Here is a 12,244-nt window from a genome sequence, read left to right as displayed (position 1 = left end):
TGAATATGAGAAAGAGGTAGGGTAAAAGATCGGATGGAAAGTAAGGTACAGACATGATGATGTCCTAAGGTTGTGGAATCAATTCATTTCAAATCTATGCTAATGTTTAGTGCAATACCAAGAAAGTACTGTATTGTAGAGTGTCACAACTTTCAAATGTATCTTAAAACTAAATTTCTGGTCTGAAAGGCATCAAAGATCCTATGTTACAAAATTCAAGGCTTGGTTGGGATTTCTTCCAGTATTCTGAATGATCTTCCTCCCTCAAACAATGTCACCAGAAAAAAAATCTGATTATTCAGTTCAATGTAATTACTATAATCTTGTTGACTGTAAAATTACTTCGAAGGTGTCTAAAATTCAGAAATGATGAGGCAAATAATTCCTTTTATTCTTCAATGTGAAAATGAATGGAGACTTCCAAAGATGGCATCATTGTCTCAAATTATATTTATGATGAGACAAGTTCTTAATACGTGGAACAGAATGTAAGGAAAAGGTATCCAGTTTAGGATAATGCATTTAATTAAAGACCTCTCTGGCTTTCCTGTAGTGAAATCACTCTTACATGGAATTCAGAATACAACACAGTGACAACTGAATGAGAATGAAATCCATATGCAAGCAGAATTAGTGGTTCAAAGTTGAAAGTACATTTATTATCGAAGTATGTATACAATATACAACCCTGAGATTCATCTCCTTTCAGGCAGCCACAAAACAAGAACCCAAAAGAACCTATTAAAAAAAAAATGACAAACACCCAATGTGCGTGCGTGTGTATATATATATATATATAGATATAGATAGATAGTCAAGAACTTTCCATCCATTTAGTTTGATTATAATGGAAATATAACAGTGGGATACAAACACTACAAACTCCAATTTTAAATAGTTAAATATTCATTCTATAAAATTAACCAAGGATAACATTTGTCAATTTATATTGCTAGATTTCTACAGCAGACTTAATATTCAATGTGTTAAGGAGAAATCAGTTAGGTTCACACTCAGTACCATCTAAAACCCATTGACCAGAGTGTTGATCTCCATAGGCAAGGCAAGATGAAGCTCAATAATGATGAAGCCCACTGATCAAAACAGCACCTATAATGGCCTCTTTGACAAGATACTGGACAGCTGCTTAGGTAGAAAGAATTACATTCAACATATGTAACTGCTTTCAAGTGAGGAGCAACATTGTAAGATGAAAGTAAAAACAATAGTAGTTAATAAAAGAATGTTTTGATAATATTTACCCTGACCAGGAAGCAATTTTATCTGATGTATTTTCCATTTTTGCATGCTTTAGCTGTGATTCTAGAGTGGTAACCCTGTGAATGAGCTTCTTTATTTCCATGTTGGACTGTGTCATTGGTGGGTACTGGTCACCTCCATCAGACTGCCAAGTATCTTCATCATCTTCCAGCTCATCAAGCTGCAATGCTTCAAATACATCACCTTGGGCCTGTGCTTTCTCCAGACTGGAGGCATAATCACTAGTCATCGAGAAGGAGCGGATCCGAGACTGCAGGCTGCGGATGACCTTGTCAGATTTAATCAGTTGGGCTTTGAGGTCATTGATATGTTGATGGAGGGTGGCAATTTCATCAGGTTTCCCGTCATTTTCAAAAGTAAGCTCCCTCCTCAGGCAAGACTTGATTGAAAGTGGAAGTGAAAAGACAGGATGGGAGGCTGAGAAGTGTGGTTTCCCTTGGGTAAAGTGTCGCTGGGTCATTTTCTTCATGGAGGATGGGTATAAGTGTTCTTGTAAATCAACTTCACCATACTCTGCATTTGGTAAAGAAAAACAAATTAAATTAATTTCTTTCTTGCATACAGATCATTTCTCTTTGAGATTAGATACAGTTTGTCTCGAGTTTAATTTATTCTTCCTCGAACTGCTGAGTGTTAATAATTCAGCTCTTGGTTATCCCTTATTATTTTACCCATGAAACCATGGGTCGTGTGTGTGCCTGGATAGCTGTGGGGTTGTCTGAACATAACACACAGCACACCCAAGTTTAATTATGCCCTTTCTCAATTTGTCAGCCACTGAACTCTAATTCATGTAAGAGTATGTTACATCGCCACAAACTTAACCTTGTGCCGCCACATACTGTATGTTGTGACAACCACTGACTTTTCCAGTTTTATTAAAACAGACTGTGCAAAATATTTGATGTATGTGCCAAAAATACACCAGTGTTGGGATCTCAAAAATTGTTATAGTTTATCATTTAATACAAAATTGTGTAAAGAAAAAAATGGTCTGACAATGGACCTTCATTGTCTTTGAGAGTCATCTTGTGTTCATTTTTATAAGGTACTTACAGGGGCGATGCAACAAAAATAGAGTTTTCCTTACGATTTCACTAAATTCAACAAGTTTATATTGTGGTTGATGGAAGAAATAGGAGTCTATTTGTCATAAACAAGTGAGAAAGAGCAGCATTAAATGAGCCAGTATTCAGCCATTCACAGAAAGTATGTGGATTATTTATTTATTGGTTTCACACTTTGAAATGAACAAATCACTACAGTAGCCTTCAATACAATAGTTTTATTTTCTTTTGTCAGGCCTCAGATGGCATTTAAATTGGGCAAGACATTCACAGTTCTTTGACTTACAATCCTTTACATGGTCACTTCTGTTTATATAATGAGGTAAGCCCAATACTTCCAGTGGGAAGAATGGAAATATAGAGGAAATTTGTTGGCTAAATGCTATCTGAATTCATAGGCTGGTTGGCAAGAAGACCAGTGCCAAAAGGCTCCAAGAAGAGATCTTTGAAAATGCTCAATGGCCATTGATTAAACTGTTAGGTGGACTTCAGACCATGTCTCATTGGGTTGTTTCAGATAAATTTAATTCAAAATTCAAAATTTAGACTGATTTAAACTTGTTAATAAAGTATCCAATCTCTCTGAAGCAGGATATTTGCTTGATTTAAGTATCCTGAATCTAGAAATAGTAACAAGTGTGTGTCCACAGCAGAAAAATATGATGTTCCTTTTTCAGTCCTTTGAGAAAGCTTTCAGTTTCCCCATTCACCACACACCTCAACATGGGCTCTCTCCTAACTGTGTCTTGCTTTCTTCCTAATCTTCTTTTCTGCTGCCTTTGGCAGGCTGTCTATTTTGCCAGTGGATGACTACAAAACAAAATGAAAATCCTGCCCTGGTTATCAGAATATTTGTCTCCTGTGTTTATTGGGAATCTAGGCTATTTTTTCCCTCATCTACACCTCAGTGGCCTCTAAGTGACACCAAGGATATCAAGAAGCTCCATCCAATCAAGCCTGGCTTATTACTATTAATCCAATTCCTCAAAAGAATGTAACAAGAGCATTTCTTACCTTCATGAAGCATCATGTTCATAAAAAGAAAGCATCTATTTATTAGTCAATTGGATTATGCATTGCAAATTACTCAGAATGTTCTCTGCAGACTGCATTCGAAGACCACATCAGAGTGTTGTATTCAGTGCAGAGTATGGCTATTTGTACTTCTCAGGACTAAAACTTTTTAGCAAAGTTTACAAAATTAATATTTAAAATACCAAATTTTGCAATTTTTAAAATATGCCACAACTGAAATTTTCCCTGTTGTTTGTCTTCTGATAACAGAGGAGCAAGATCATGTCACAAAGGATTGATTGTGGTAGGGATGATGTCGTGGAATGACCCAAGGTTAGATATTACAACTTAAAACATTTATTTGCCATTTCTGCTGAAGTGCTGTTGTTAGATTCCGCAAGATCTCTGAATTCAAGACCTTTCTACACTACTCCACTCTCCTCATCTCCCTGTAAAAATACATCCTGTTAATTCTATTTCTCTTTTCACAGACATTTAACCCACTATAACCTTAACTTGCTTGTCCAAGTAATATTTGTATTTCCTTACATTTGAGGCCAATCGACATAGAATCTATCCCAGCTCTCAAAGCAATCCCATCATACCCCACATACTTCTCAGATCAAACGTAAAGGGACAATACACTATAATGGCAAGGCACAACGGCTAGAGGGATCTTGGGGTAATGTTCAAGGTGCCTCTGATAGCTATGCAGGTCGATATGCTGGCAAAGAAGGTAAATTGTATGCTTGCCTTTCTTAGATGAGGAATTGAGTTAAAAGTTGAGAAGTAATGTTGCAGATTTATAAAACTCTGGTTAGGTCACATCTGGAGTATTGATTTATTTCTAGGTCATCTCATTATGAGATAGACGTTGAGGTTTACCATAATGCTTTCTGATTGGGAGGGCAGATGCTATAAGGACAACTTGGGTTGTTTTTTTTTGGAGCAGCGGAGGCTGAGGGCAGATCTGATATACGGTCAAAAGATTAGAACCATAGAACACTACGGCACAGAAAACAGGCCATTCGGCCCTTCTCGTCTGTGCCGAAACATTATTCCGCTAGTCCCATTGACCTGCATCCAGTCCATAACCCTCCAGACCTTTCCCATCCATGTACCTATCCAATTTATTCTTAAAACTTAAGAGTGAGCCCGCATTTACCACGTCAGATGGCAGCTCGTTCCACACTCCCACCACTCTCTGAGTGAAGAAGTTCCCCCTAATATTGATTGGCACCTGATTAGTTCCAATGGTTTAGACGGGGCAGAGTTTGTTAAGTGTGTCCGGGACAGATTCCTGTCACAGTATGTTGACAGGCCGACAAGGGGGAATGTCATACTAGATCTAGTATTAGGTAACGAACCGGGTCAGATCACAGATCTCTCGGTGGGTGAGCATCTGGGGGACAGTGACCACTGCTCCCTGCCCTTTAGCATTATCATAGAAAAGGATAGAATCAGAGAGGACAGGAAAATTTTTAATTGGGGAAGGGCAAATTACGAGGTTATAAGGCTAGAACTTGCGCGTGTGAATTGGGATGATGTTTTTGTAGGGAAATGTATTATGGACATGTGGTTGATGTTTAGGGATCTCTTCAAGGATGTTAGGGATAAATTTGTCCCAGTGAGGAAGAGAAAGAATGGTAGGGTGAAGGAACCATGGGTGACAAGTGAGGTGGAAAATCTAGTCAGGTGGAAGAAGGCAGCATACATGAGGTTTAGGAAGCAAGGATCAGATGGGTCTATTGAGGAATATAGGGTAGCAAGAAAGGAGCTTAAGAAGGGGCTGAGGAGAGCAAGAAGGGGGCATGAGAAGGCCTTGGCGAGTAGGGTAAAGGAAAACCCCAAGGCATTCTTCAATTATGCGAAGAACAAAAGGATGACAGGAGTGAAGGTAGGACCAATTAGAGATAAAGGTGGGAAGATGTTCCTGGAGGCTGTGGAAGTGAGCGAGGTCCTCAATGAATACTTCTCTTTGGTATTCACCAATGAGAGGGAACTTGATGACGGTGAGGACAATTTGAGTGAGGTTGATGTTCTGGGGCATGTTGATATTAAGGGAGAGGAGGTGTTGGAGTTGTTAAAATACATTAGGACGGATAAGTCCCCGGGGCCTGACAGAATATTCCCCAGGCTGCTCCATGAGGTGAGGGAAGAGATTGCTGAGCCTCTGGCTAGGATCTTTATGTCCTCGTTGTCCACAGGAATAGTACTGGAGGATTGGAGGAAGGCAAGTGTCGTCCCCTTGTTCAAAAAAAGTACTAAGGATAGTCCAGGTAATTATAGACCAGTGACCCTCACGTCTGTGGTGGGAAAGCTGTTGGAAAAGATTCTTAGAGATAGGATCTATAGGCATTTAGAGAATAATGACCTGATCAGGGACAGTCAGCATGGCTTTGTAAAGGGCAGATCATGTCTAACAAGCCTGATAGAGTTCTTTGAGGAGGTAACCAGGCATATAGATGAGGGTAGTGCAGTGGATGTGATCTACATGGATTTTAGTAAGGCATTTGACAAGGTTCCACACGGTAGACTTATTCAGTAAGTCAGAAGGCATGGGATCCAGGGAAATTTGGCCAGGTGGATTCAGAATTGGCTTGCCTGAAGAAAGCAGAGGGTCATGGTGGAGGGAGTACATTCAGATTGGAGGGTTGTGACTAGTGGTGTCCCACAAAGATCGGTTCTGGGACCTCTACTTTTCGTGATTTTTATTAACGACTTGGATGTGGTGGTAGAAGGGTGGGTTGGCAAGTTTGCAGACGACACAAAGGTTGGTGGTGTTTTGGATAGTGTAGAGGATTGTCAAAGATTGCAGAGAGACATTGATAGGATGCAGAAGTGGGCTGAGAAGTGGCAGATGGAGTTCAACCTGGAGAAGTGTGAGGTGGTACACTTTGGAAGGACAAACTCCAAGGCAGAGTACAAAGTAAATGGCAGGATACTTGGTAGTGTGAGGAGCAGAGGGATCTGGGGGTACATGTCCACAGATCCCTGAAAGTTGCCTCATAGGTAGATAGGGTAGTCATGAAAGCTTATGGGGTGTTAGCTTTCATAAGTCGAGGGACAGAGTTTAAGAGTCGCGAGGTAATGATGCAGCTCTATAAAACTCTGGTTAGGCCACACTTGGAGTACTGTGTCCAGTTCTGGTCGCCTCACTATAGGAAGGAAGCATTGAAAATGGTACAGAGGAGATTTACCAGGATGCTGCCTGGTTTAGAGAGTATGCATTATGATCAGAGATTATAGGAGCTAGGGCTTTACTCTTTGGAGGGGAGGAGGATGAGAGGAGACATAATAGAGGTATACAAGATATTAAGAGGAATAGATAGAGTGGACAGCCAGCGCCTCTTCCCCAGGGCACCACTGCTCAATACAAGAGGACATGGCTTTAAGGTAAGGGGTGGGAAGTTCAAGGGGTATATTAGAGGAAGGTTTTTTTACTCAGAGAGTGGTTGGTGCGTGGAATGCACTGCCTGAGTCAGTGGTGGAGGCAGATACACTAGTGAAATTTAAGAGACTACTATACGGGTATATAGAGGAATTTATGTTGGGGGAGGGGTTATATGGGAGGCAGGATTTAAGGGTCGGCACAACATTGTGGGCCAAAGGGCCTGTACTGTGCTGTACTATCCTATGTTCTATGTTCTAAACCTTTCCTCTTTCACCCTAAAGCCGTGTCCTCGCGTCCATCTCTCCTAATCTAAGTGGAAAGAGCCTATTCACATTTACTGTCTATACCCCTCATAATTTTGTAAACCTCTATCAAATCTCCCTTCATTCTTCTACGCTCCAAGGAATAAAGTCCTAACCTGTTCAATCTTTCCCTGTAACTCAACTCCTGAAGACCCAGCAACATTCTAGTTAATCTTCTCTGCACTCTTTCAATCTTACTATTATGTGATTATGAGAGGCATTGATGGATAACCAGTATCTTTATCCCAGGGTTGAAATGCCTAATACCATTGGGTATGTGTTTAAGGTGAGAGGGGGCAGGTCCAAAGGAGATGTGCAGAAAATGGAATAGTGGGTGGCTGGAATGTGTGTCAGGGAGGCAAATACAATAGGGGCTGTTAAGTACATGAACGTGTAAGAAACAGAAGGATATGGACACTGTAAACTGAAGGGATTAGTTTAGTTGGGCATTTGATTTGCTAACTACATCACCACCTTGGACCTCTGCAAGGGGTATTGGCCTGTCCCCCTGGAGAGCCAGTCCCGGCCCCTCACTGCATTCAGGACCCTTCTAGGCCTCTTTTAGTTCACAGTGATGCCCTTTGGCTTACATGGTGCCCCAGCCACATTCCAGAGGCTTATGGACAGAGTGCTGCAAGGTTGTGAGGAACATCCAGTGTTATATCTCAGCAGGAAACTTCTGCCCCGTGAAACCTGGTACTCCACAATCGAGAAGGAGTGTCTAGCAATCAAGTGAGCATTGCACAGCCTCAGGTACTACCTTCTTGGGAGGGAGTTTGACCTCCAGACGGACCACAGAGCCCTGACCTGGATCCAGACAATGAAGGATCGGAATGCCAGGGTAACTAGGTGGTACCTGGAACTTCAACCTTTCAGGTTCTGTGTGCGGCATAAAGCAAGCAAGGAGAACATCACAGCGGACTTCCTGTCAAGACTGCCAAACATTGCCACTGCAGGAGAGGAGGGTGGTAATGTGACGAAGGCTCGTCACTGATTATGGACGGCAGATGGCGTACTCAGTAAAACACTCATCCCCAGCAGTAATAGTGACTGGGTCTGAACCAGAGCTGCTGCATGGAGCTGTCTCATGGAGGCAGCAGAACCTGCACAGGTGTGCTGATGGTGGAGGATACCATCTTTAATTGGATAATTGAGTTAATTAGCTTTTGGTTGGTCTAGGGGGAGGGGCTTAGCAGTTATAAGCCTCAGGTTACCAAGGCTTCGGGGTTAGTTTTCTTTTGTGTTTAGTCTGAGGGTAGCTATATATATTGTTTTTTTTTTCCAGTTTTTGTCTTGTTTTGAGGTAGAAAAAAGCACATCAATCTAGTTTTGTGACTCAAGCCATCTTGTTATTTTTCTTAAACAATTGACCCACAGTTTTTTGTTACAGTCTGGCACAACACTGTGAGCCAAAGGGCCTGTTCCTTTTCTGTATGTTCACATGCAAGGTTCTCCAAACCATAGTGACCCATAATTAGGTTCAGTGGTGGAACACAAGTACCCTGAAATTTCTATGTGACTTCATCTTAAGTATTGGTTTAGTTTTTCTATTAGGAATTCTTAACCTTGCATTTTTCATTCACTGTGGTAAATAAGTTGCAAAGAGTGGCAAGCATGTAGACTGCCAATCTCCCAGTTATCGGGTAACCAGATAGAACTAGTTGACTGATGTTACAGTCATCTGTTTCAAGAGGCATTCACTCCCCTCAGATTATGTGCTACCTGTCCTGTCAGTCACAAGAAACAGAAGGGAAGCAGCAATCATAAGTGAGAGTAAGAGGAGCTTTAGCCTTGTACGTCTCAAACAGAAATGAAATCCTTTCCATTTTCTGTGAACAGTATCAACGACTACAGAAAGGATGATGACCCTTTCGAGACCTATAGTAGTGATGAGGGACAGCATAGTTGGGAGGAATAGATACTGTTCTCTGAAGCATGAGTATATGTTGTAAACAACGTGTGGGCTGCCAGGCTTAAGGACATCTCTTCAGGCTGCAGAGGAACTTGGAGCGGAAAGGGAAAGGTCGATCTGTTATCTTGTGGGAACGCAGAACACAGGTAGGACTAAAAAGAAGGTTCTGCTGAAGAAGTATGAGTGGCTGGGGTCCAAATTAAAAAGCTATCAGAAGTTAGAGTTAGTGATGAGGATAATCATTTAAAGGTATTACTTGAACAATATACAAATTGGCATAGGTCAATAAAATGTAGGAAACTAAACAGAAAAGTCAAGGCAATAGTGCAGGCAGCAAAATGAGAACCAGTAACCAGAGTGTGCTAGAAAAGAATAGAATGCATAAATACTAGCATGCTTGTAACTAATGTCATGATGAACCATGAGATCCACAATCTGCTGATGGCCAGATCAGAGGAATTCAGGTCTGGTGACCAAGAAAGATACTAGAGGTCCAGGTATGTTCTCCGAAAGTACCTCCTCACGGGCGAAGTGGCAATTCTGGACTAAACTTGAATCAATGAAGGATGCTCCACAGCCATGGAAGGGTCTGAATGCTATCACCTCTTACAGAGAGAAACTAAGTGACATAGGTGACAACAGGGCTTTGCTTCAGGATGAGCTCAATGCCTTCTATGCTCACTTTGACCATCAAAACATGGAGGAATCTTCACAAACTCCCACAGCCCCTAATGACCCTGTGACTCAGTCTCTGACACCAACGTGAGAGCATCCTTCAGAGGGTGAACCCATGGAAAACTTCCAGCCTAGGTGGGATAACCGGCTGAGTACTAAAGACCTGTGTTAACCAACTGGCTGGAGTGTTTTTAGATATTTTTAACCTCTCACTTCAGCAGTCTGAGGTACCCACCTGCTTCAAGCAGGCTTCAGATATTAGTGCCCAAGAAGAAAGTGATGACCTGCTTCAATAACTATCATTCAGTGACAATTACACCACTGTGCTGAAGTGCTTTGAGAGAGTGGTGATGAAACATATCAACTCCTGCCTGAGTAGTGACTTGGATCTGATCCATTTTGCCTACCAGCACAGCAGTTACACAGCAGATGCTATTTCACTGGCTTTTCACTCAACCCTGGAACATCTGGACAACAAAGATATATACATCAGGATGCCCTTTATTGACTACAGTTTGGCATTCAATACTATCACCTCCTCAGAACAAATCAATAAGCTTCAAGACCTTGGCCTCAATACCTCCTTGTGCAAGTGGATCCTCGATTTTCTCACTTGCAGACCCCAGCTTGGATTGGCAACAAAATCTCCTCTACAATCTCCATCAGCACCACAACACTGTGTAGTTAGCCCCCTGCTCTACTTGCTTTAAATGTATGATTGTGTGGCTAAGCACAGCTCCAACGGCATACTTAAGTTCGCTGATGACATTACTGTTGTAGGTGATGAATCTAATGGGAGATTGAAAATCTGGCCGAGTGGTGCCACAACCACCACCTCTCACTCAATGGCAGCAAGACCAAGGAGCTGATAATTGACTCCAGGAGGAGGAAACTGGAAGTCCATGAGCCAGTCCTTATCAGGGCATCAGAGGTGGAGAGGGTCAGCAACCTTAAATTCCTCGGTGTTATCATTTCCGAGGAACTGTCCTGGGCCCAGCACATTAGTGCAATAACAAAGAAAGTACTGCCGTCCCTTTACTTTCTTAGAAGTTTGTGAAGATTCAGCATGACATCTAAAACTTTGACAATCTTCTATAGGTGTGTGGTGGAGAGTATACTGACTGGCTGCATCACTGCCTGGTGTGGAAACACCAATGCCCTTGAATGGAAAATCCTACAAAATGTAGTGGATACGGCCCAGTCCATCACAGGTAAATCCCTCCCCACTACTGAGCACTTCTACACCAGCATGAGCCCACCTACACAGAGCGCTGTCGCAGGAAAGTAGCATCCATCTTCAGGGATCCCTACCACCCACGTTATGCCCTCTTTTCATTGCTGCCATCAAGAAGGTGGTACAGAAGCCCAAGGACTCACACCACCAGGTTCAGGAACAGTTATTACTTCTCAGCCATCAGGCTCTTGAACCATAGGGCATAACTTCACTTGCCCCATCACTGAACTGTTCCCACAATCTATGGACTCAATTTCAAGGACTCTTCATCTCTGTTATTAATACATTATTTATTTATTATTTTTTCTTTTGTATTTGCACAGTATATTGTTTTTTGGTGTTTGTCCACCCTGTTGGGTGCAGTCTGTCATTGATTCTATTATGGTTCTTGTATCTACTGAGTATATCCACTAAAAAACAAATCTCAGGGTTGTATAGGGTGACATATATGTACTTTGATAATAAATTCAATTTGATCTTTGAATAGGGGAAAGCATTTAAAAATAGAACTGTGTGTTCTTTATGTGAATGCACATATTTTTAATAGAATATAACAAGGGTATAAAGATGAGTAAGTAGCTGCAATGTAATAGCCATAACAAATATGATAAGTTTGAAGGAGATGTGTGGGGCAAAAAACAGAGTGGGTGCTTGGAATGCTCTGCCAGGGTTGGTAATGGATCCAAGTATGATGGGGGCATTGGACAGGCACGTGAATATGCAGAGAATTCAGGGATAGGGGATTAGATTACTTGGGCATCTAATTACTAGCTTTCATTAGTTTGGCACAACTATACTGTACTGTTCTATTTTCCATGATATGTGCTTGCAAAGTGAGCTTAACTTTAGAAGACATAGACAGAATGGAAAAAGAGAAGGAGCATTGATAGTGAAGAATGAAATAAATCCAGTTGGCAGCATATTAATACTAATTTCAAGAGTATTGGAGCACAAATTGTAAATATGTTTTACTGAGACTATCTGCATCCAAAATAACCTGTAGTGCTTTATTCTCCCTATCCAAGGAAGAAGCACAATATAGGTTCAGTAATTGTACAATCTAGTTTCCACTCTTCTAGGTACCACAGTATACAGGAGATAGTTAGGGAGGATGTCCTACTAAGATTCCAGGTCTGCCTTTGTAATGGTGTCTCACTTTGGAACTTCTTACCATAATACCATATTCACTCATGTAAAATATAGTCTGTTTCACATAGGTGCCCCTGTCTTTACCTGGGCTACTGGCCTCTTCTCTTTCAGCTTCATTTTCACTTCTTCCACAAGTTTCGTAACCAAGGTCTTGCAAGTCCACTTGCACCTGTTTATTGTCCTGCTCCACTGATGATTCCGCTGGGGAAAGTACAG

At 41.5% G+C, this 12,244-nt stretch overlaps 1 protein-coding gene across 9 annotated transcripts in view; it reads right to left on the bottom strand.

Moving 5' to 3' along the window:
- pde4dip (phosphodiesterase 4D interacting protein) overlaps nucleotides 1-12,244 on the bottom strand; it is a 440,914-nt gene that overhangs the window by 89,361 nt on the left and 339,309 nt on the right. For all 9 annotated transcript variants that reach the window (XM_063064080.1, XM_063064082.1, XM_063064078.1 and 6 more), the window contains 2 exons: nucleotides 12,113-12,229; nucleotides 1,263-1,794 (listed from right to left, as the gene is read on the bottom strand). In XM_063064080.1, the coding sequence (XP_062920150.1) occupies nucleotides 1,263-1,794; nucleotides 12,113-12,229 (649 nt within the window). The remainder of the gene's footprint in view (nucleotides 1-1,262; nucleotides 1,795-12,112; nucleotides 12,230-12,244) is intronic.

Source organism: Mobula hypostoma, chromosome 12 (assembly GCF_963921235.1).
Source record: "Mobula hypostoma chromosome 12, sMobHyp1.1, whole genome shotgun sequence".
NCBI lineage: Eukaryota > Metazoa > Chordata > Chondrichthyes > Myliobatiformes > Myliobatidae > Mobula > Mobula hypostoma.
This window is presented reverse-complemented; position numbering and strand designations above follow the sequence as displayed.